This window comes from Penicillium chrysogenum (genome assembly GCF_028827035.1).
Source record: "Penicillium chrysogenum strain IBT 35668 chromosome Unknown utg000001l_segment0_segment0, whole genome shotgun sequence".
Lineage (NCBI taxonomy): Eukaryota > Fungi > Ascomycota > Eurotiomycetes > Eurotiales > Aspergillaceae > Penicillium > Penicillium chrysogenum.
Genome location: NW_026622749.1, coordinates 7,416,862 through 7,441,233, shown reverse-complemented (window position 1 = coordinate 7,441,233; position 24,372 = coordinate 7,416,862). Strand labels below are relative to the sequence as shown.

Genomic DNA, 24,372 nt, shown 5'->3' with positions numbered 1-24,372 from the left:
GATGTTGGTAATAAAGCCAAGCCAGTTCATTGGTCGGACTGGGGCTGACTGATGTCTTGCAAAGCATTGAATGACTACCCCGTACCTGGGCAGGACACTACAAAGAGTACGGAAGTATTTATGAGAGATTGACTAACGCTGACAATATTTCTTTCCCAAGAACCTTCTACCCTTTTCAATCGCTTCCTTCACATATAAATAGCCATCATTCCGTCCATGAAACTACTTCTGCCACTTTTAATTTGCATCACAGCAATCTTCCTTGCCTATAACCCTTCTATCAAAGACTCTCTCAAAGACTCTTTCCTGACATTCACCCAGCAACAAGCTCCTAGTCTGTCACAGTACCTTCGGACAAAAAGCATTGCCAATCAGACAAACCACCTTAACTTGAAAATCCCGACTCCCACAGTCTTCCCCATCACAGACATGTCCGTTCCTCGCGCAATCCGACAGGCATTCCTCGCCATTGAGCAAGCAGAAGGCGCAGGTGCTCGTGTGCGCCGCTCCATTGGAACCGCAAAGCTCCGCAACTTCAGCCCCTTCCTTATGCTCGACCACTTCACCATCGGTAAGGGTGCCGGCTTCCCGGACCACCCCCACCGCGGTCAGGAGACCATCACTTATTTGCTGTCCGGTGGTGTTGACCACGAAGACTTTGCCGGTAACAAGGGCACCATCGGAGCCGGCGATCTGCAATTCATGACCGCAGGTCGCGGCATCATGCACGCTGAGATGCCCCACGAGAACCCGGACGGTAGCCCCAATGTCGGTATGCAGTTGTGGGTCGATCTGCCCCAGAAGCTGAAGTTCTGTGAGCCTCGTTACCGTGATCTGCGCGCCGAGGAGATTCCCCTTGCCACGGTCGATGAGGGCCGCGTCCAGATTAAGGTCATCTCGGGCCAATCGCACGGTGTTGACTCCGTGCGCGACTTGGCCTACACCCCTGTCTGGATCTTGGATATCACCATCAAGCCTGGTGGTCGTATCTCACAGCCACTGCCACAGGGATGGAACTCGTTTGCCTACACTTTGGCTGGTGAGACTGTGTTTGGCTCGAATGACTCCACTCGCATTGTGAAGGAATTCACAAACGTCCAATTCGAGCAGACGGGTGACTTCGTTGAACTCTCTGTCCCGGATAACGCCGACAAGGAGGCCCGCATCTTCCTTGTGGCTGGCCAGCCGCTGGACCAGAAGGTTGTTCAGTATGGGCCCTTTGTGCTGAACACACAGGAAGAAGTTTACCAAGCGATGCTCGACTACCAGACTGCCTCTAATGGATTCGAGAGGACTCGGAACTGGCAGAGCGAGATTGGCAAGCGAATGGGGTAAATACCATGAATTGGTTTGCATATTCTTGAGTTATATGGGTTATTGTTACATGTATTATGGTGTTTGGCGTAAATATACATGAATGAAGTCCTTTATATGAATAATTCGGCGAGTTCCGAGCAACCGGTATACCTCATATCACGTATTCTCCATGGAAAAGTCGTTGTGTGGAAACTCTGCTTTCCGCCGCGCTTATTCTTCTGGCTACAACGTCAAGAAGGAAAAGAGATCTAAAAGTATAGGGGATTGGTATTATACTGTGCTAAGTCGACCAGGTTATTGAGGTCCTACGTTGTCAAGGACAGAGGCCGCTGTAAACGAAACCAGGTTTTACCTGCTTTTTCTTTTTCTTTTCAACATCTAGGCACATCCATATGCTCAGGTCGCAATATCGCTATAAACTACGTGAGAGAAATGTTCTGTCCACCGTAGCATCACTCAAATCGTCTCGGTCTGGGTGATTCCGTCAATTTTGATGGTCGCTCCCACGGTACCGACCAGAGCAAGTCCCCTGGGGATGTGGACGTCGCGAATCTTGAAGCAAGCAAAGACGACCAGTCTCTGAAGAGCCGGACAGCACCGGAAGATGCACCGCGCAAGGTAGTCGTCCATGACGGTGCTAAAGGAAATATCAAGATATTTGAGGTTGGGATACATTTTGCCTTCTGCGAAAACCTGTTCGAACGCTTTGTATGAAATGTGACGGCAGGATGCGATGTTCAGGTGTTGGATCTTCGAGCCCGAATGTTCCATAAGCGCAACGAAGCCGTCGGATGCAAGCCCAATAGGCTCCTCCGGACCGGCGGGATTCGTCATGTCCACGTCCCGCAGGGAGTTCATGTCCACATAGGTAAGGGCCGGATTAGACCAGTCTGTGAAGAACGCGGCCAAACCTTTATCGGTGAAGGTCGAGTTGAGGGTAAGACGAAGCTTGGTCAGATGACGGCAATGTTCATGGATATGCTGTAGGAGTCGATCATCGGCAAGGTAGAATTCCTCCAGAGAGAGGGTCTCCAGCTGGGGACCAATGCTAGCGATGATTTTAAGGAGAGGCTCAGTCTGAGTCTCGGTCTCATCCAGAAAACGCAGCGACAAATGCTGAAGGGACTTGAGCGTCGAAATTCCTTCAAGCATGTCATTGTCGAGTTTGTGTAAAAACTTCAGTTTCAGTCGCTGAAGATTGGGACAATGAAGGCACATCACTCGAGCAGTCTCGTTATCAAAGGCAGAATCCAGGTTCCACAGTTTGATACTCAGGAAACGATGACCAAGTTTCATGAAAAGTTGGCGCCAACAGGCATCGGTCACAAGGTTTGGTCCATCCAGATGAAGATCTTTGATCTCCATATCACGCTCCATCATATAGTGGAAAATCGGGTCCTTCAATGGAGTGGTAAACCGAAGGTTGACCCTTGTTAGACGAGGCATGGAAGCCAGGATCTTGTGGTAATCATCCGTGCCGAGTTCTAACTACTGGTTAGTTTTTCTTTCGACGAGGGGGAAATAACCCTGACTTACTAGCACAGTCGAACAGGTCGATGGATGTATATTGAGGTCGTAAGAACAGATCTAAAGTCCGTGAGGTCACGGCCCGCCTTCTGGACAAGATCTGACCGAGACGTAACAGCAATGACGGAGGCAAATCTCCGAAGTCCTCAATATCATGGATATAATCCGCCACTTTCTAGAAAACGATTAGCACTCCGTGATCAAAGTCCTAGAGTCTAAATGCCATGGACATACCTTGATGCAGGTTTCCAGCAGGCTCTGAGTACCATGAGGAGTCAACCCATCAAGTAGATTAGCTTGATTCTGACGGCGTCCAATCCCAGGGCCACGTTTCTTGGCTGGGGGCTTCTTCTCATCGGCCTTTTGCTTCTTAGAGCAATCAATGCAAAGCAAGCCTCCATTTGGACCGGCCTTGCTGTAGGGAGTCACTGTGAAACGCTTGTCGCAGATCTCACAGTTGGCCAGCTGACCCGGTTTCGGTCGGTTCTTTTCTTCGTGGATTTGTAGCGCAAGGTCGTCGTCATCGTCCTCATCATCATAATCACCATTAAAGCGAGCCTTGCGCTTAGCAAATTCCTTACTATTTTTTATCCTTGCAATGGCTTGCTGGCGCTTGCGCTTTTTGACCGGGTCCTCTGGTGACTCCAAGACCGATGGAGACCTAGATTCTTCAGCAGCATTGGATGACTCTTGTTCAGCTTGGTCAGGCTGACGCAGTGCCTCAGCTTGTCGGCGGTCCCAATCATCGCGGATTTGTTGGGCTGAGATATTATTTGACTGTGACTAGTTAGCCAAGTCACACTACGTAGAGAAATATCAACATACAGCAAGATAGTCAGTCAAGGCAGAGCGCCTAGAGTTGTAGTTAGTCTCTGAGTGATAAAGCGAAGGGAAGCAAAACGTACGGGCCCCGAATGCCCTGAGGCCGAGTTGACTGTCTTGGTTGTCTTGCCTGTCTCCTTCCTGTCCTTTTTTTTGCTTAGTTTGAATATATTATAATATAGGATAGTATAGGATAGAATAGAATAGTATAGGATATAGGACTACTCACATATTTGAAGAATTGTCAAGTTGAGCCTCAAAGACGGTCTGGACCCCCGAGTCACTGGACCCGTGGCAATTTCGCGTTTCACTTAACGCGGTCTTATCTGAGATAAGACACGGGGGATAAGGGGCATAAGGGGGATAATGGGGGAGAATACACAGAAGAGATCAAGAGAGTCCTCTTGATAATGAAGATGAAGATGAATATTCGCCACTCAGAAAAGAAAAAGAAAGAAGAGAAACTGAGAAGGGAAATCGGGAGATACCGAGGAAAATTTCTGGTTCAGGCACCAGCTGCCTCCGACTTCATCCTCATCTCATCTCTTCCAAGGTTTCCCTACTTTTTCTCATCTCATTTGATTTTCATCTCTACTTTTCACCTCTTTTCATCCTATCTGTCTTCTTCTAGCAAGCCGCATATTCATAATACAAACAAGTGAAGTCGCGCTTTTCTAGGTACATCCCCCCTAATGTCACTTATATATTTTCAAACCTGGCTAATAAAATCCATCTTTATAGCCTATCACATCCCCCCTCCCCCCTGCCAACCCTGGCATTCCGTCACCTCTCTACATCTGCTCGGTTTCAATATGAGGCATAATCTGAGACCCAGAACCACAATCCCTGATTCAGACGACGATTCACAATTCAGCGAGACTTCATTGAGGAATTCATCCCCCCTCCGTCGATCAAGTCGATCGGGACCTCTGAGAGCCGGTGGGTCATCCCTTTCTCGATCTCGCACTCGTGTAATCCAAGATTCCGAGGCAGATGAGGATGACTATGTCAGTCTATCGGACTCGGTGGCACCAGACAATTCTGCTTCAGGCGGACTTGCAGTGGTCGTGCCCGTGAAAAATGAATCTTCCAGTGACTCCAATTCTCGGAGTTCGCTTGGGAGGTCCACGGGAGACAGTACCCCAGCTACTAGCGTTAGTGCTGCAGTTACTGAACCTGACACCAAGATTGCGACCAAGACTTCGGCGCGTATCAATGCCGCTGATCGCGTTAAGGAACTGCAATCGACCGCATTATCCCTAGCATCTCACCAAAGAGGAAGAAAACGATCCGCGGCTGTTTTGGCTGAGGATGATGGTGATGCCTCTGATGTTCCACTAGCCCATGCCTTCAAAAAAAGGACGGCGAAACGGCCTACGGGTGCTGATCTTGAGGCTTCCGATTCCGCTCTTGCCCATGCCCTTCAAATGGACGAATACGAGTACCCACTCTCGACAACAGAACAACGTTTGCCCGTGGACAAATTCATTGATGAACACGCCTCGGACTCGGGTTCTAGACCGGTGTCTCCGTTGAGCTCCGAGCCACCAGAGTTGCTTCATTCGGATACCTCGGAGGATCCACTAGAAGGCAGATCTCCCAGTCCTCTGGGGGAAGGCCTCCTTGACGATATTCACGACTCTGAAGCAGATCTGCCCCCAACCTGGGAAGAGCATCGGAAAGCTCGTCGTGTAAGTCGGGTTCTTCCTCATACGTACTTCTATATGACTGACCATCACCTAGGCGGAAAGAGACCGAAAGAACCTTGTGAATAAACATCCCACAATTGGTACAATGTGGGATGTGCTCAAAGCGCAGCCGATTATCCAGCCAAAGGAAGCCAAGCAACCTGTGTCCATAACTCGCAAACTCAAGCCATTCCAACTGGAGGGCTTGAACTGGATGATAGCTCAGGAAAAGACCCAATACAAGGGTGGTCTGCTGGGCGATGAGATGGGCATGGGAAAGACCATTCAAGCAGTTTCACTCATCATGTCCGATTTCCCCCAGCCTGACCCGACTCTCGTCATCGTGCCACCGGTCGCTTTGATGCAGTGGGTATCCGAAATCAAGGAATACACGGATGGCAAGCTGAAAGTCTTGGTCTATCACAATTCCGACGCGAAAGTCAAAAGGTTGACGCCGGCTGAAATTCGCAAATACGATGTCATCATGATTTCCTATGCAAGTCTCGAATCCATTTACCGCAAGCAGGAGAAAGGCTTCTCGCGCGGTGAAACGATGGTCAAAGCAGACAGCGTCATTCACGCAGTCCACTATCACCGCCTGGTTCTTGACGAGGCACATAGTATCAAATCGCGTACCACGGGTGTTGCCAGGGCATGTTTTGCCTTGGAGGCTAGTTACAAGTGGTGCCTATCAGGCACACCCGTACAGAACCGGATCGGAGAGTTCTTCTCCCTTCTACGCTTTCTACAAGTCAAGCCATTCGCATGCTACTTCTGTAAGCAGTGCGATTGCGAACAACTCCAGTGGACCTCGACTAAAGAGGGACGTTGTACCGAGTGCTCTCACACTGGGTTTATGCACATTTCGATCTTCAACAAGGAGATTCTTAACCCCATCATCGAGGGGAAAACTCAAAAACAACGCAAAGACGGTCTCGACAAGCTCCGTCTCATAACTGATCATATTATGCTCCGCCGCATGAAGCAACAGCATACAAAGTCCATGGAGCTCCCAGCTAAACGTATCACGTTGCACAATGAATTTTTCGGTGAAATCGAGCAAGATTTCTCACGCAGCATTATGACGAACTCGACAAGGAAATTCGATACCTATGTCAGCGAGGGTGTCATGTTGAACAACTATGCCAACATCTTCGGATTGATTATGCAGATGCGCCAAGTTGCAAACCATCCCGATCTCATTTTGAAGAAAAAAGCACAAGCAGGGTTTAACGTTGCTGTGTGTTGCGTCTGTGATGAGCCCGCCGAAGATGCCATTCGGTCCCAGTGCCGTCATGAATTCTGTCGTCAATGCGCCAAGGACTATATTCAGTCTTTCCAGGATGATAGCAAGCATGTTGACTGCCCACGGTGCCATATCGCTCTTTCCATTGATCTGGAACAACCAACTCTTGCAGAATATGAAGAGTCTGTCAAGAAGAATTCCATTATCAACCGCATCTCCATGGAGAGTTGGACTTCGTCCACGAAAATTGAGATGCTCCTCTACGAACTCTTCCAGGAGCGAAGCAAAAGCCATACCCCTAAATCCATCATCTTCTCCCAGTTCACATCCATGCTACAACTGGTCGAGTGGCGGCTCCGCCATGCCGGGTTCAATACCGTTATGTTGGATGGATCGATGACCCCAGCACAGCGGCAAAAGTCCATTGAATATTTCATGACTAAGGCCGACGTGGAGGTTTTCTTAGTCTCTCTCAAGGCCGGTGGCGTGGCACTCAACCTGACGGAAGCATCCCGAGTTTTCATCATTGACCCATGGTGGAATCCCGCGGCGGAATGGCAAAGTGCCGACCGCAGCCACCGAATCGGCCAGCAGCGGCCTTGTGTGGTCACCCGACTCTGTATTGAGGACTCGGTCGAATCACGAATCATTCAACTTCAGGAGAAGAAAGCCAACCTCATCCGGGGTACCCTAAATAAAGATCAGGCGGCAGCATTGGAAAAGCTGACCCCAGAAGATATGCAGTTCCTCTTCCGAGGAACCTAAAGAACCAATGATCTCCATATTGATCTGCAATACGCCACATTTGTCCCGAGGTCTTTACGCAAGGCTTTTTCTTCCCCTCCTATGATCCCCATGACCTTACGACCGATTCTTTCTTTATGTGTACTATGTAGTATTTTTTTTCTTCGCTATGTTATAAAGTTAACTTGATAGATGAAAATTAAACATCCCACTACAAGGTACAACATAATAAATACAAATAAAATCTATACAAAAGTGCCCCTGAAAAAAAAGGCACAAGATGGAGTCCAATGAGGTCATGGTACCTCTCTAGGAAAGTCTTGGCGATATAATCTCTGTTGCCTGCGCCCATCTTTCCCTATAGGGAGGAGGTCTTACGGTACTTCCATTTGTAAGGCTGAAAAGCTTGCGGTGAATTCCCAACTTTTCTTCCTTGAATATGGCTATTCTTACTTAGTTTTACTTATATTTATCCCCCGGGAGTTTTGTTCTACGGCCATGGACGACTCCCAACCCCGGTCATTGCCTGTCCGTCCCATCGACAAATATGGCCCCAAATTCGTGGAGAAGGCTGACAAGATACATCACCGGGTCACTATGAATGAAGAGTCGAAGCCTGCCGGAGGCTTCGATGCCACTCCCATTCCCCATGCCCCACCAGGCTACACTCTCAAGATTACTTTCCATCGCGCAGAGGACCTGCCTGTCGCGGACTTTGGCAGTTTCTCCTCCGATCCCTATATCTCCGCGCATATGGTAGTCGCCCTACCGACGCGCCACAAGCAAGACCCGGACATGCGCTTCCGCACCCCGACCGTACGCAAGGACATGAACCCCAAGTGGGAATGCGAATGGATCGTCGCAAACGTCCCCGCTTCGGGATTCCAGTTGAAATGTCATCTCATGGACGAGGACCCCGCGGACCACGATGATAAGCTGGGAATCGCTTTCATCGACGTTCCTACACTCTCGGAGGACTGGGCAGGTTTCAAGGAAAAATCCTTCAAGGTCAAAAAGCGCTTTGGGAGCAAGCGCGTCTACGTCTTTACTAATGTCTCTGCGTTTGCGACTGGTCATCGCAAGGAATCTTGGTTGGTGGTCAGTATCGAATGCCTCGGCAAGACTCCTGGCACGGAGGGGGGTCAGATGTACACCATTGGTCCCAACCATTGGTTTAAGCATTTTTCTCCTCTGATCGGACGGCTGGCTGGCATCAAAGACCAGGTTCAAAGCAAAGATGGCAGTGGCAAGTCCATTAGCCGTTACAAGTGTGTCCTTCTTCCCGTTCCCCCTGGCCCATTTATATACTAACCCCCCAATAGTTTTCAAGCTATTCAGATGCAGCTCACAGGCCCCATTCCTGCGGAGCTATACCATCGCTATGTAGAGTTCAAGCCATTCGTAGCGGGAATGTTCCAGGCGCAGAGTCTACGTGGGCGTATCCTGCATAAAGCGCTCCATCATCAACACCAGCGCATTTACAATTTCGATCGCACTACCTTGCATGGGTCCTTCCAGACGCCTTGCCGTGAACTCGCCCAGAAGTTTTTGGAGTTTGCGCACTATGGCCAGGGCGGGCGGATCTTCACCTACGTGCTCACCTTGGACGGACAATTCCGATTCACCGAGACTGGCAAAGAATTTGGCATCGATATGCTGAGCAAGCACACCATGCACAGTGATGTATCCATCTACATTGCGTACTCGGGTGAATTCTTCCTTCGGCGGCGCAAGCATCGCCATCGCCGTAACTCCCCCGAAGGGCGCGCGGAGCGCGCAGAGAATGCAGAGAATTCAGCCTCGAGCACAGTGCCGACGGACGAATTTCCCGTGGAGGAAGATGAGGGCCATAATGAGGGCGAGGATCTGGACCGAACCGAAGAAGGGATCCCTATCTCGACCAATCCAGCGGACTATGAACTCTTTATTGATAATGACAGTGGAACCTACCGGCCCAATGCGGAGAAGCTACCACTCCTGCAGGAATTTATGTCCTCCAACTTCCCCGGTCTTCATGTCACCACTCTGGACTGCCAGGCGGATGCGGAACGAATGGGAAATCTGAAGGACGAGCAGCGCGAATTCAAGAAGAACGCAGGCAATGTCATTACGTTCCTACAGCAAAGCAGCGCGTCTTCACTGTCAATCTCTAGCTCGGATGAGGATGAGCTCAACGAGCGCAGTGGCCAACCCAAGCAACGAGGAGATCTTTCTCGACGAGTCCACGAGATGCGTGATTTACGAGGACAAGTAATGCGGTGGGTAGAAGCGGATGAAAAGCCCGATGGCCACAAGCACAAGCATCGGTACTTCTCTAGCCGTGAGCGCCCCGTTTCGGCTGGTGCGATCACCACTGACCCTAAGCATGGGACGAGTCGACTCGTGACTTGACTGTTTCTCTTCTATTCTCGGGTTTCGAGGACCACGTACTGGTTTGGAACCGAGTCTCACGACGTTCACGAATGATCTTATTGATACCAGGCTGTTTTCGCTGTTTTCGCTGTTTTCGTGCACTTCTATTAATATAAATTTGACAATAAGAAGGATACATTTGATGTATTTATAGTATTTTTTTGAGTCGGAAGTGAGGCTATGTTCATACATATCATAGACGTTCCAAGTCTTTTAAGTATTATAAATGTACCCCTTTTGAGACAAGATCCAAAGAAGATAATTTAAATTATATACTTCTAACTATCTAAACAATTAAACATACAAAATAAAATAAAAAAGAAGCTTTACACTAAACGACACTATATGGGGGTGGTTGCCTGCGCATTTTATCCGATCACTTTCGCCCCCCTCCTTCAGACCTTTTGAGCTCTCACACATCCCTTAGACAACAACCTTCACTGAATGGTTACTCGGTCCCTTTACAAGCTGCAATACAAAGGCCATCCGACTGCAGGTTCGCAGACCGTCGATGGCCAATTGGTCCCGCTATTTCGGTCCCTTTCTCGCGCCGTGACCTGATCCCTTGCCATCATGGGGAATGTTGCCAGCCGCCTCGACGATGCGGGGAACTTGTTTTTCAAGGATCAGAATCGCTGTAGGTTAAAAGTTCACTGAAACTCTTGTCGACATACTGATGGAATTCCAACAGTCTCCATCGCATCGGTCACGATAAGCAACCCACGACGTCGTCTTTTGACTCTATCCCCCAACGCGTTCCCTGCGGCGAGGTTCGTGGCCAAGCGCGATGTCGGCGACGATACTCCGATCGAATATATTCAGGTACGCGCCCAACAGCCTAGATGCATCGGGCCGTCTAGCTGACAAGACCCCTCAAAACAGGACCCCGAAACCCCATCCGCCGCTCCGATCCCGACGTTCATGCTGCGCCTGTCGAACGACGAGGAGCTGGTCTTCAACTTCACCTTTATCATTCGCCAGACACAGACCGGAAATGCTCCGAACTCTGTCAATGGTGTCTCAACGACTATGCCCGAGGTGGCAGACACCAGTCTCACGGGCCTCACGTTCGCTCACGCATCCAACTCGAAGGAACTGGATAATCTGATCACAAGAGAGTTCCATGCGAACCCTAACCTTCAGAATAACTCTAATGTCCAGTTGATTGGGGATTACTCTACTGAGGGCACCCCGTCCGTGTCGTTCGAATGGTCATGGAGATGGAAGCCTCCCAAGGTAACAGAGGACAAGGGCGGCGGCTGGCGCAACAGCTGCAGCTTCTTAGACTACGACCAAAGAACAAACCGTCTTAACACCCTCGCCCATTTTTCCTTTTGGGTGCACAATTCCATGCGTCCTCTGCCGAGCCCTCAGATCTCATCGCCAAACCTGGAGTTACCCGTTTTCCCGCGCTCTCGTATTTCATCAACTCAATCTGTCGTATCTCACTATAGCGATGCCGAATCCACCCACCAGAATCCCTCCACCGTTCCGCCTGAGCCAGTTGAGAAGACTCTCCCGCCCCCTCCGCCGTCCGTGCCCCCTCCCCCACCACCAGCCAAGGTGGACCTCCCACATTCACGGGCAGGCGATGAGATGAGCGGAGTGGAAGATGGACCCTTGTTCCGGGCGACCATGAAAGCGCTAGAGTCGAAGACAAGCAACATGCGAAGCAAAATAAAAAAGGTGCTCAAGAAAGCCGAGAGCGCGCAGCTAGCACAAGCCAACTGCAATGAGGCCATGGAGGCGTTCCTAACTTCGTTGAACGATGCGTCCACGTCCAATGCAAACGCTATTCAGCCTGCGTTGGATCATTACTTCGAGAAGATCGCTCGGCAGATCTTGAACTACGAGCAGCTCAACACAGTGCAACTTCAGAAACTCGTGATTGATCCTCTGGTCAAGCTATATAATAACGACATTAAACAAGCAGAAGCCAAAAAGAAGGACTGGGATGAAGAGAGCCGTGACTATTACGCATATGTCAGTCGGTATTTGGGCCAGCGACAGGATTCGCTGAAAGAGAAGAAGCGTGCCGAGAGTGATTCAAAATATCAAGCCAAGCGGCGGAATTTCGAACTGAGGCGATTTGATTACTCCTCGTTTATGCAAGATCTCCACGGAGGTCGCAAAGAGCAAGAGGTTCTCTCACATCTCACCAAGTATGCAAGTTGCCAGGCCAAGAGTTTCCTGTCGGCCGCCAAAAAGGTTGAAGGAATGACCCCTCAACTGGATGCCTTAATTCACGAGGTGGACCAGGCCGACAAGGAGTTCCAATTCCAGCGCACAGAGCGCGAAGAGAAGCGCCGGGCTCTGGAAAATGGCAGTAACCCATATCTTGAGCCAGATGCAGTGGTCGGTACGACGAGTGTACCTACCATTCCTCCTGGAACTGCCAACGGTGGACCTTCTACAGAGGTTGAGCTTGGTAGGGCCGATAGCACAGGCTCCCAGCTTCGAGGAGTCATTAGCAACACCTCATCGATTTCGTCTCAACCAAATGCAGGATCGGTTACATCAGCCGCAGGGATCAGTTCACCTGCATCAAACTCGACAGTGGTTGGCAATGCGGGCCAGAATCGCTTCAAGGGTATCCGAGATCTCGAGGAGCAGAACAGTCTTGGATCTGATCGAACCAGCGGCCAACAGCGGAAAGAAGGCCTCCTGTGGGCACTATCCCGTCCGGGATCTCACATCGACCCAAAGGGGATCAACAAACAGGCATGGCACAAGTAAGTTTACAAGCGCACGAATAGTTGGCCAACTTCTAATTTTGTCAGGTTCTGGATTGTCCTGGATCAAGGAAAATTATCCGAGTATAGCAACTGGAAACAAAAACTGGATCTGCACATGGACCCCATCGATCTGCGCATGGCGTCCGTCCGTGAAGCTCGAAACGCGGAGCGACGGTTCTGTTTCGAAGTTATCACGCCCCAGTTCAAACGTATTTACCAAGCCACATCCGAGGAGGACATGTCCAATTGGATCAGATCTATCAACAACGCGCTGCAGAGTGCGGTCGAAGGCCAGGAGACTCCACCTGCCTCCGCATCTAGGAATGACACGCCGACCAGTCGAGATATTGGTTCCGTTTTAACGGGGAAAAGCTCGTCTGTGTCTGGCCACCACTCCTATTCGTCCTCTAGCTCAGGCAGCAACGCTGGTGTCACTCGCCGAACAACAGTCGGTGCGCGCCCGGGCTATGTCCGTCCTGATAGCAACAGCTTTGAAGAGAATCCTGCAAAACTTCTGCAGGTCGTACGGGATGCGGACCAAGGCAACAACTGGTGTGCTGATTGTGGATCATCGTCCAAGGTTGAATGGGTGTCCATCAACCTCGGAATCATTCTCTGCATTGAATGTAGTGGGATCCACCGCTCCCTGGGCACGCATATATCCAAAATCCGTTCTCTCACACTGGATGTACATTCCTTCTCGAACGATATCGTCGAGATTCTCCTGCAGATTGGCAACCGCGTCAGCAATATGATTTGGGAGGCGACCCTGGATCAAACTCTCAAGCCGAGCGCAAGTTCCACACGAGAGCAGCGGTTGAAATTCATCACCGCGAAATATGTAGATCGAGCCTACGTTGAGAATCTGCCTTCGCCACGTTCTCGCTTCGCGACGCCTGATGAAACGCTCCTCGCATCAATCAAACAGAACGACATTCAAGGCGTCCTCTACGGCCTCGCCCTGCGTGGCAACGTAAACATAACCGATCGCTCCCGCAACACTCACGCGACCTTCCTTGCCCTCGCCGCGGCCGATCCAGCGTCCCCAGGCGCCCCACCGACCACTCTCGCCTCCAGGTCTAGCGCAAAAGCTATCCCGTTCCCTATCGCCGAGCTGCTAGTCCAAAACGGTGCCGAGATCCCGCCACAACCCCCTTCCATCCCTCTCTCCCCCCGCAGCCAAGCTCTACCTCAGCCAACGGACCGCCCGGAATTCCGGCTTCAGCGTGCCTCCGCCGCCGCTAGGCGGAAAGTCCTCCGCAAACGATACCCTGGGCTCGCTCCCAACTATCCGCAGCAAGGAAGCTTCCTCTTCGTCAAACACTCCAACTCTCGCAGAAAGCAGAGACAAGGATAGAGAGAAGCTCTCCAAAAGAGGAAGCGCTGGCGCCCGTTTTGCGGGAAAAGTGGCTTCACTTGGAATTGATCGATAAGGGGCTTCCTCCCGCGCTCATCTTGTCTATATTCCCCGTCTAGCACATCCGCCGCGCCGCCCGTTAATCGTAATTATATCAGTGTTTAATGAGATTCCGTATGAAAATTCCCCTCTGATGACTACTTTTTTTTTCTTGTTTTCTTTCCGCTCTTTGCTTTCTGTTTCTTGTCAAGAATATTTCCTATTCGCTCTTTGGCTCTGACTTCCTATGAGGGCCAGGCGGTGGTCTCTTTCTCTCTTTCCACTTCTTCTGTGTCAATTCTTGGTACTGGCATGTCGATCCTGCTTTTGGATGGTTATTCTTCCACTTTCACGGTTTATTGTCTTCTAGGACAAATTCAAATATGGGTCGGGTCTGTTGCCTTTGCCCGGTGTTCTGATGATTTGTTTTATACCATGTGTAGTTGTGCTCTGGTGTATCCGTTCTGGGTGACTTGTACTTATCGAGCTTTGAGGGAGAATCTATTATCGCAGCAATCAATCGTCACCATTCAAGCATGAGATTCTCAGAACATCTACCTACAACATACATAAGTGATCGGCATACACATGCTTCCTTTTCTTCGCCTCACCTCGCCATCCACTTTCCCATATCAAAATATCTAATCTACACAGTACAAGCCACCGATACTCTCCATGCTTTATACCGTCTTTTGTCAGAAACGAAGTTACCTAACAGTGGCCCACGGCTCCCCACTGACCCCAGCAGCTGACGATACTCCCAACGATCATCGAGCTAGAACTGCAAAGCCGTGGGGCTGTGGCATCTAGCGGTGGCCGGGGATGGTAAGACCTGCAGTTTGCTAGATGAAAATAGAAGTCTCTCGGCTTACGATACGGATATGGAGATATGGAGACGTAGGTGGCTGTGAAGGGTCGATCAATTGTATACGAAGCAACAATGGAGATGGAGATGCGGATCCCTGCTGATCCCGGTGATTGCGGTCATATTGTAGTAGTGGTATAGGGACCAGTTCACATGTTGGTATATAGTGATTCGCTTCCTGTCCAAGCCCCATGACATCCACCGTGGAGTTAGGATTCGAGTCTCAAATCGACAAGAAGTCAGTGGAGATGTGCGGATTACCCATGACGTCAGGGGATCCATAGTGACGCCTAAGGTATCCATATGTGGCGTCTCTGGTGAAGACACTTCGAGAAGAAATGACAGACTTGGTCGGTTTCTTATGCATGGAAGGCAGTGGAATATTTTGAGATATGAAAATCTTACAATGTGCGTACAACATAGTGGCCACTGTTGTCAATGTATATCATTGGAACTAAATTGTACTATATTGTACATATTGTAGATCGTAGATAGTTAGGTTGCCTATTCCTATCTATCATTCTCGGGAACTCTCCCTGATTATAGTCCAATTGAAGTATACTTCATAGAGGATGAGATAGTATCAAAGGATATAGGTGACAGGGGAATATTGAGAGTGGATTCGTTGGATATGCAAGATGCAATGTACGGTACTCCGTATACGTTATGTTATATGAGTGTACCTAGATAGTCTGGTTCGGAGAAATAGTCCGGGAGTTGACGGCCAATAAAAGTGACTATAACAGACTATCTCTCTACTCTGTATACCTTCAGCGTATGGTATGTATGCCTTGTACAAGATATATATGCTACCTAATAAATGAAGGCACAGCTGAGCCGTACTTAATTTCTTATCTCTATGGTACTATGAGCCGTATATCGATGTATAGAGTAGGAACGTGGCATTCTCCAGTTATCCCACTCAGTCATATTGCAGTGGACCTTATATATATGACTTTCTTTTTTTCCATAGTGTATTGTATGTACAACATAAAAACACATGCTATTGCCAATGAGACCAGAGTACTTTTCTTTTTTAAATAGGCTAAATAGGAGAGATATATACAACCTATTTACCTAGTATCCCCGTAGTGCTTGATGCCCTCTGATTGGCTGGGCTGAGATGCCGGAGAAACCGAGTGGATCCCGCCCGACTTCATTTTTGGTCCTTTTTTCTCCTTTTGGTCTCCTTTTGGTCTCCTTTTGGTCCTTTTTGGTCCCTCTTCACCCTTTTCGCCGTTTTCTGTGTTGATTCCTTTTTCCAATTGGCTCCTTTCGGTCACTTTTATTCCCTTTTTTTCTCTACTGGGTCATTCTGGGAGGATATATGTTGTACAGAGTACGGAGTACCCTACCATTTGATGGGTTTATGTCTTACTTTTCTCCCTCCATTCGATCCCCTAACAGTATGTATCCACGACATATACTATGAAACAGCCAGAGGCCAGAGGTCAATACTACCTTGCCTACGGAGTACAAAGTACACAATATATCGCCGAGGCTTTTCCTAGTGCCTAGGATCAGGCAATGCTCATGCTATACAGTAGCACATGTCCCTTTCGCCCCTGGAATCGGCATGAGCTCGGAATACTGAAGTACAATATACAACATTGTACGGTATCCACGTCTTCCCTTGGGAAAGGTTTGGAACCATCCATTATCATGGAATGATCGAGCCTAGTGGGAGTGTACCCAGACTCGGTCTTTACTTTCCTCTTGCGGGCATGTCATTACGTATCATATACAGACCGTTGTACCGTTGTACAGCTTCCATATGTACGTTGGCATTGGCCGTGTCTCATTTTGCTTTTCTGCTTTTCTGCTTTGACCCTTTTTTCCCCTGTGACAAACCTGTTTGTTGCTTCTGACTTGGTCCAGGCTCAAAGAGGCTCCTCTCTCTTTTTCCCTTTTTCCCCCCAACATAATATATACCCCAATTGCAATAGCCCCGCCTAGGTTCCCATCACAGAACGCCAAAAAAAAAAGGAAAAGAAAGAAAAGAAAAGAAAAGAAAAAGAGGAAAGAGAAAAAATGTTTAGTCTGCGTGATATGTTTTCCGGGTATAATCCTCTTATCTGATGTGGATGTATGTTGTAGAGCCATTCGATTATTTCGAGTCGCTATAAATGCTCTAAATGCTGTATATATGATAGACAATATACCCTTATTTTCTTATTTCCAAGGTTCTTTTTGATATAATTCATCTTCAATATATACCTACCTAGGTAGGTACCCACCTAGGTAGGTACATCTCCATACGTTATAAGCCATTGACATAACCACACCTGCCAAGAGAGTTGATTTCAATTCCCCCCCCCATTCGAGTCTTCAACATCGTCAACTTCATTTTTCCCTTTGGGCTCCTTTCTTTTTCCTGCCCTACTTCTATCTATCTATCTCCTATTTCACACGATTGTTCCCATGCCCTCACCTCTCGGTCTTTTGCTCTCTCATTTCCACCCCCCTTGTCTAGAAGTAACACAACACAAAAAGTACTAGGTATGTTGATGATTTCGTATTCTCATACCTGATCTGGTATTTCTCGGCTTTACTAGCACTTCCTCTGATATCTTAGCTCCTGTCTGCTGTCTGCCTTTAAGCTTCCCCCCTATCTCTTGTGCCTAATCCCACATTTCTGTACGGTAGAATCCCTCATATATTGTATATCTTATTGTCCCACCTTGGTTTTTGTGAGCTTGGGGGGTTTATGGCCTGGGAGGAGGGGGGTTAGTGCGTGTTTGGGGGTTTTTCTCTTTTTCTCCCCTTTCAATTTCCTACCATCAGCACACACACACACACCTTCTCTTCATATTTCCTTTCGATCCAGACTGACTTGTATAGCTTGAGCTTTTTCTTCTTCTGGATCTGACCTTTGCCCCTCTTCTACTTCTGTTCTGTTCTGTCCCTTTCTGTTCCTTTCTGTTCCTTTCATTTCTATCGGTTTCTTGGGGAAGTCTTACTTGCATCTGTGGGATTTCTCATAGAAAGTGGCCTCGGGCTACTTGGCTTATAGGTAAGGAATATGTCGAGTAAGAATGTGTCTATTCTTTTACAGACACTAAAGGCTTTGTAGTTTCAATTTCAACTTGCAATTGGAAAACTTCATCAACGGCCCCCATGGGCAATGTTCCTGAAGACAAGACAGCCGACGGGACAGCCCCGATATCAGAACAGGGTTAGTCCGTCTTTTCAAAATCTGCCCAAACTGTTGTTGACTAGATCTTTTCGCAGGTGCACCTGCTTCAGCGCCTCCCAATGTCAGACACCATCCCAGCTTCGCAGAAGCTCGATATGGGACCGCCCCTTCTCCCTTAAACATGGGCATGGGATACTCCCTCCCAGGCCATCATTCACAAGGCTATACTCATCAGCCAATGCATCAATACCCAGCAGTCCAAGGGCAAGGCACGATGTATCCAATGCCCATGGCTCCGTATGGACACAACCCCGGAGGCATGTACGGCATGCCTTACCCAGTTTATCCGCCATATGCGATCCCTCAGTATCCGGGCCCTCAACATGGGACTCATTACCAGCCACATGGAACCCAGATGCAGACCATGCAGAACATGCAAAACATACAAAACTTCAGTCCCGGGCAAATATCTCCATATGGCTATTACCCTCATTCGCCATACGGTGTCCCTTATGGAGTAACTCCTACCGGCCAAATCCCCCAGGCTGCATCTCCAGTCCGTACTAACACGAGCTCACCACCCAAACCAGGCCCTTTGCACAAAGAAGACAAACGGGTGGATCTGGAATACGACGTTTCAAAGACCATCGTGGATGGATCGAATCCCATGAAATTAGCGCAGCCCAAACCCCAGCCGCTCCTCTCCGGTGAGCTTTCTTTTCTTTTCTTTCTTTTTCCTTTTCCTTTCAAACCCCTCTCACTTTGGAACCGTTACTAACCTGGAACTCATCTAAAGACAATAGTTCCCCGTCGCAGCCAACTCCGACCGCTCCGAGTACCCCACGAGGACCACCCCGAAAGCCAAAGCAATCCGGCCATGCGCTGTGGGTTGGAAATCTTCCCCCAGGAGCCAATGTCGTAGATCTCAAGGATCACTTCTCACAAGATGCAACAAACGACATCGAGAGTGTGTTCCTGATCTCCAAGAGTAATTGTGCATTCGTGAACTACAAGTCGGCTGCCGCCTGTGCCGCGGCGTTGGCGAGATTCCACGAGTCTCGATTTCAGGGCGTGCGGGTTGTCTGCCGATTGCGAAAGAGTTCCACTGCTCCGGGGTCTGGATCTGTAGGTGTGGCAGGTTCCGTGAATAATCTCCCACTACGCTTGGAGGAAATCCCTACGGCTACGGCTACTGCTACACCTGCGGACCCGGGTGAGGGCGATTCAATCGCACCGGAGCTCGGCTCGGCAGCGCCTGTCACGGGGAACGATCCGCCCCCGGCCCGGCTGGTAGATCGGTACTTTATTGTCAAAAGCTTGACGGTGGAGGATCTCGAGCTGAGCAAGCAAAGTGGCATCTGGGCTACGCAGTCTCACAACGAGGCGGCGATGAATCAGGCTTTTGAGGTGAGTATAGACTTATGCACATCATACAGTAATAACCCGAGATTGACCTTTGCCCAGACCACTGATTACGTCTATCTAATTTTCTCCGCCAACAAATCTGGCGAGTATTTTGGATACGCACGTATGATGTCGCCGATCAGCGACGATGAAGAGCTCGCCTTGGAGATGCCATCCCGGCCCGAACCCCCACCCGGGCCCGACGAGCTCGACGTGACCCTCACAGCGGCGACCTCGACAGCGCCGCAAGGCCGAATCATTGATGATTCAGTTCGGGGAACTATCTTCTGGGAAGTTGAGTCGTCGGAGGATGAGAACGACGACGCCAGCGAGAAGAGCGCCGAGCCCGAGGATCCGGAGGAAGGTCAAACCTTTGGTAAACCGTTCCGCATTCAATGGATTTCGACGGAGCGGGTGCCCTTTCAACGCACCCGTGGCCTCCGTAACCCCTGGAATGCGAATCGAGAAATCAAAATCGCTCGTGACGGCACTGAAATCGAGCCGACGATTGGCCGTAAACTGATTCAGTTGTTTCACTTGCCTTGATGCCTTGAGTTGGCTATCCTGATGTTTGGGGATGATCTACTCTGTTATCAATAGCCCTATAAAGACATTGACGGAGATCCCTTCCATGGACCAACAACACTTTTTATGGGAAACGAGAAATACACGATGTACGTCCATATTTGATTTTATTTGAACAATGCTTTTTCCCCTCTTTTTGTTTTCTTTCTGCAGGGATTAGCGTTCATTCTGATACCCCCCCTTTCTGTAAACCGGACAATTTTACTGTTATATATGAAGTCACCATGATATGTATCCAATGTATCCTATCCTAAGTATATATGTGTACCTAGGTATATATAGAATATCCTTATATAACCTACCTATTCTAACCCAATTCCAATAAACTACACTAAAATAGACCAATAAACTGATAGCTTAATAGACTAAATGCCCCGACAGACCAATAATAACCCCAATCGCCCCCTTAAACGAACGCTTAGTCAGCCCGTCGACATCACCACTCTCCACTTAGCGCCACTTTCCCCAGATAATCGGATGCTTAGCTCTCTTCTGCTCTTCGGTGAACTCGTATATCTCCCTTTTCTCCCTTTTCCTTCATTTTCTCCTTCTTCTCCCTCTTCTTCTAACTTCTTCTCCATACCTCTTTCATTTCATCTGACATTTGACATCTTCCAATCTCCCAATCTTTCATCAAACCAAGATCCTCCCCCCCGACCATCATACCATCATACCACCCCCTCCCTTTCAAGTGCTGAGACACAATCTCATCACTTCGATCTTGCTTCATTCTCCAAACCCCTATTCTATGAAAAGGGCGGCTAGTCCGTCCACATTTTTCAACTCTCAGCTCAGAACCTCCTTCATCTGACAATGTCCAACGATCCCACCTCCCCCATCTCGGTCCCACAAGCGGATAACCGTCGACGTCGTGGTTCCATCGCCGACATCTTCTCCAAACCGAGCAACCCACCCAACGCCCAGAGTGCAAACCAGCAGTCTAACCAGCGTCGGCTGTCAATCACCACGCTTGGCCTCTCCGGTTCCCCAACCCAGACATCCCCTTTCAGTGGCAACCGTAACTTCCGTCGGGGCAGCCTATCCAGCTCAATGGGCTCCAACGTCCCGGCCGAAGATGCTCTCGAGGAAGAACAAGCAACAGGAACCTCACCCAACTCGCAATTCGGGAGACGTGTCTCCTTTGGTGCACAGGCCCTGCGTGATGCTCGAGCAGGAAGCATAGGCAATGGTAGAAACTACCCCCCTCCGTCTGCCGTTAGCCAGCCCCGTTCCCCTCCGGCTGGCTCAGCCATCCTTACTACCCGATCTTCCGCAAGTACTTCAACCTCTCCTCAGAATGAGAGATCTAACGCATCACGCCGACCCTTAGGCGAAGGCTTTAACTGGTCAGAGGCCCTCCGCTCCCGTGCCGAGCGTGCCCCTTCCCTCGGCGGCCCCGTCTCCCCACAGGCAGCCCAACGTTCCAGCGGTCACCAGCGTGCCGCTTCCATCGCGTCTATGGAGCAACCTAGCCGGGAAATGCCCCGTCAGCCTAAGCAGAATAAGCCGGATTTCTTCCAGGAGAAGATCCTGAGAGGTGACTTTATGGATTAGAGATTAGTCCTGGTCACTTTTCAAGGGAAGTATATCATGATGCTACTGGGCCTCTGGCTTCTTTTCTTTTTAACTGTTACTTTTTTCTGCATTTGACGCCAAAAGTCTTGACGGACTTGTATCAATCATGGGTTTCCATCCTCTCGATGTGTCTTCCCGACTCTTTCCTCTTTCTGCAAGTAGGTGGAATATGTATCAAAATGATTCATGGAGGATCATCAACCTTTTTCTTTTTTTTTTAAACTATCCAGCTCTGGGATCGGCGTTCTCATATGTTTCTGAGCCTTTTTTCTCCTTTGCCCATCCCGTCCTGGTGATGTGGATGATTTTATTCTTATATGACTACCCAAATTGACACCCACTGGTCACTGATTCACTGATTATTGGACTAATAAATTGCATTTTGAAGTATCCTATATCTCTTCTGTTATTTTCAGTATATACACTGAAAGTATGTTCATTACCCCCCCAATATCTCACAGACTTCCCCCTCCTTCGGTCCATATGCAACCCACCACTTCACCACTTCACCACTTCAACTCTCTTCGTGTCACCCCAAGATCGCCCAATGTCCCCCACGCTCAAATCCTCTCCAATACTCAAGAGAAACGCGAAGGTCCAGTCCCAGCATCATCACCAGTGTCTGCAGTCTCCGCATGTGAATGACCAGGTACCCCTTCCGTCTGCTTACTGCTCTCCGCACTCTGCTCTTCCTTGGTATACTTCTTCGCAACCTTCCGATCCATAAGCTGATCAGTGGTAAGCCGGTTCTCCGGCTCCGGTGGCTTCCACTTGCTGCTCTTCCACGGCGGCACACGCATGACATACATCATATCCATCTCCTCGAGTGTCTTATCCTTACCCTCGATAACGAAGAAGTAGACAATGATCACCGCGAAAAACAAACACCCGGCAAACACATACCCATACGCAAAGTCAATATCGCCAGTGATAAACGGCGTGAAGAATCCAATCAGGAAGTTCCACAGCCAGTTCGACGCAGTCGCCATCGCCATCGCCCGCGCCCGATATCGTGATGGGTACAGCTCGGCCACGATCGCCCACACCATCGGGCCCCAGGTCATGGCAAATCCAGTAATGAACAGACAAGCAAACACAACCATTGCTTTGCCCGCTCCGGGCGTGTTACGCGGCGTATCAACGTCAAGCGAGAAGTGGCCCACAGATGCAAATATCATAAAACAGATGAACATCCAGATCCCGCCTGCGATCAGGGACTTGCGTCGTCCGAAGTGCTCGATCACGTATAGTCCGCCGAATGTGGTGCCGAAGTTCACTCCGCCCAGGATCATCTGCGTCACGTATGTGTTATCGATCCCTGCCCCATTGAAGATAACCGTTCCCTAGATACATATTAGCCGAGCTCGATGAGTATTGAACGACACCGTTGGGAAAGAAACACTCACATAGTAGAAGAAGTAGTTGGCACCGGTCAGCTGCTGCAGAGCTTGAAGCACAACGCCAAGGATGATGCGGTACGCCATGCGCGGCGCCTTGAACATCTCAATCCAACCGCGGATTCCACCTCCCGCCCCCTTTTCGGCATCCAGCTGTTCCTGGATCTCGGCAATCTCATGCACGATCACCCGGTGGTTCTCTGGAACGCCATACAGCTTCGACATTGTGCGTCGAGCGCGGTCCACACGGCCATGCCGGTAGTCATAACGAGGACTCTCCGGGAAGAAGAGGATTCCGATTCCAAGGACGAGGCCCCACAGGAATGTGATACCGAGGGGGATTCGCCACGAGGCAGTGTTTTCCATACTCTCTGTGCCGTAGTTGATGCAGTATGCGATGAAGATGCCCAGTGTTACGAATAATTGGTAGGAGCTGGGGTTGTGTTAGGGTTATGGAAGGTATATTGCAATGTTGACTGTTGATTATCACTTACCACACCATCGCTCCTCGGATGTGTCGTGGTGCAATCTCACCCTGGTACATGGGCACCAGCAGTGAGCAGGCTCCCACGCCGAATCCGGTTACGAATCGTCCCATCATGAACTGGTACCATTTCCCTGATGGTGAGGAGATCTGAATGATCAGTCCGATATGGAGGATGATGCACCAGAAGAAAATGGACCATTTCCGACCAATTCGGTCTGTCAATGGTCCGGCGAGCAGAGCTCCTAACAATGTACCGATGGAGAGCTGGAAAGGCGTTAGAATTTCTCACATCCCCACACACACACACATTCTTCTTTCGACTTCGTCGTTCAAAGACATGCAACGATATCCACTCACCATGGAAACAATCAATCCAGATCGGACATTGTTAAACCTGTACGACCCGTCCGGCTTCAGCTGAGCAAACCGCTGCTTGAAGTTATGCATCTCCAAAAAGCCCGATATCTGACCAGTATCGTATCCAAAAATGATACCACCAATCGAGACAAATGCACCTAGCAACAGAGACCTCCATGTCACCCATGGCACATGCGACTCGTCCAGGTTGCTGCCTCTCTTCTCACGATCTGATATTGCAGACTCCCCCGATAGGTCAGTCAATGGCGGGGACCTGGTCCCGGTCTTGCCACCGCTGAGCTTGTTGAGGAATGGGATTTTCATCCTGGAGAAGGGAGATTCGAGGTGTATACAATATGCAGAACATGCAGTTTCATGCGTTAATCCAGGATTGGGTTGGCGTTGAAGGCCGGGGAATTGGGCTGTGTCCAAGGCTTGTCTTGCACGTTATAAAGGCCTAGACAGGTCAAGTGTCTTTGCATCGTCATATTGCCACTTCCGGAACGGTTCTCGGACCTCGTAAGATGTAGATCGTCATGCATTGAATGCGCCACTGAGGTCAATTGGAGTGTCTGTTATTATAATTGTTATATATGCGGGATACCATAGTCGATGTTGATGTTGGGTATCTGTATGTGATTGATTTACAGATGCGTTTCCATCGGAAGTCATTTATTCT

The 24,372-nt window shown here is 49.4% G+C and overlaps 8 protein-coding genes across 8 annotated transcripts; 6 read left to right on the top strand and 2 right to left on the bottom strand.

Moving 5' to 3' along the window:
• Positions 1-216: 216 nt before the first annotated feature.
• Positions 217-1,335, top strand: N7489_002916 (pirin family protein; the record flags this gene model as incomplete). The annotated part of the gene is made up of 1 exon (XM_056708671.1): positions 217-1,335. One exon carries the CDS (start codon positions 217-219, stop codon positions 1,333-1,335), a length of 1,119 nt encoding a protein of 372 aa, XP_056572973.1.
• Positions 1,336-1,773: 438 nt separating this feature from the next.
• On the bottom strand, positions 1,774-4,445 carry rad7 (uncharacterized protein; the record flags this gene model as incomplete). Its single annotated transcript, XM_056708670.1, has 5 exons — positions 1,774-2,801; positions 2,854-3,019; positions 3,079-3,621; positions 3,670-3,697; positions 4,438-4,445. 5 exons carry the CDS (start codon positions 4,443-4,445, stop codon positions 1,774-1,776), a joined length of 1,773 nt encoding a protein of 590 aa, XP_056572972.1.
• A 33-nt stretch (positions 4,446-4,478) lies between these two features.
• N7489_002914 (DNA repair protein RAD16) lies at positions 4,479-7,365 on the top strand (the record flags this gene model as incomplete). Its single annotated transcript, XM_056708669.1, has 2 exons — positions 4,479-5,357; positions 5,410-7,365. The coding sequence occupies 2 exons, from the start codon at positions 4,479-4,481 to the stop codon at positions 7,363-7,365; spliced, it is 2,835 nt and encodes a 944-aa protein (XP_056572971.1).
• A 477-nt stretch (positions 7,366-7,842) lies between these two features.
• N7489_002913 (C2 domain protein) lies at positions 7,843-9,735 on the top strand (the record flags this gene model as incomplete). Its single annotated transcript, XM_056708668.1, has 2 exons — positions 7,843-8,612; positions 8,667-9,735. The coding sequence occupies 2 exons, from the start codon at positions 7,843-7,845 to the stop codon at positions 9,733-9,735; spliced, it is 1,839 nt and encodes a 612-aa protein (XP_056572970.1).
• A 594-nt stretch (positions 9,736-10,329) lies between these two features.
• Positions 10,330-13,848, top strand: N7489_002912 (putative ARF GTPase activator (Csx2); the record flags this gene model as incomplete). The annotated part of the gene is made up of 4 exons (XM_056708667.1): positions 10,330-10,393; positions 10,448-10,578; positions 10,639-12,488; positions 12,537-13,848. The coding sequence occupies 4 exons, from the start codon at positions 10,330-10,332 to the stop codon at positions 13,846-13,848; spliced, it is 3,357 nt and encodes a 1,118-aa protein (XP_056572969.1).
• Positions 13,849-17,869: 4,021 nt separating this feature from the next.
• On the top strand, positions 17,870-19,838 carry N7489_002911 (putative YT521-B-like splicing factor; the record flags this gene model as incomplete). Its single annotated transcript, XM_056708666.1, has 4 exons — positions 17,870-17,927; positions 17,984-18,595; positions 18,685-19,295; positions 19,353-19,838. The coding sequence occupies 4 exons, from the start codon at positions 17,870-17,872 to the stop codon at positions 19,836-19,838; spliced, it is 1,767 nt and encodes a 588-aa protein (XP_056572968.1).
• An 852-nt stretch (positions 19,839-20,690) lies between these two features.
• Positions 20,691-21,431, top strand: N7489_002910 (uncharacterized protein; the record flags this gene model as incomplete). The annotated part of the gene is made up of 1 exon (XM_056708665.1): positions 20,691-21,431. The coding sequence occupies one exon, from the start codon at positions 20,691-20,693 to the stop codon at positions 21,429-21,431; it is 741 nt and encodes a 246-aa protein (XP_056572967.1).
• A 599-nt stretch (positions 21,432-22,030) lies between these two features.
• N7489_002909 (sugar porter family MFS transporter) lies at positions 22,031-24,017 on the bottom strand (the record flags this gene model as incomplete). Its single annotated transcript, XM_056708664.1, has 4 exons — positions 22,031-22,795; positions 22,859-23,282; positions 23,344-23,600; positions 23,694-24,017. The coding sequence occupies 4 exons, from the start codon at positions 24,015-24,017 to the stop codon at positions 22,031-22,033; spliced, it is 1,770 nt and encodes a 589-aa protein (XP_056572966.1).
• Positions 24,018-24,372: the final 355 nt, after the last annotated feature.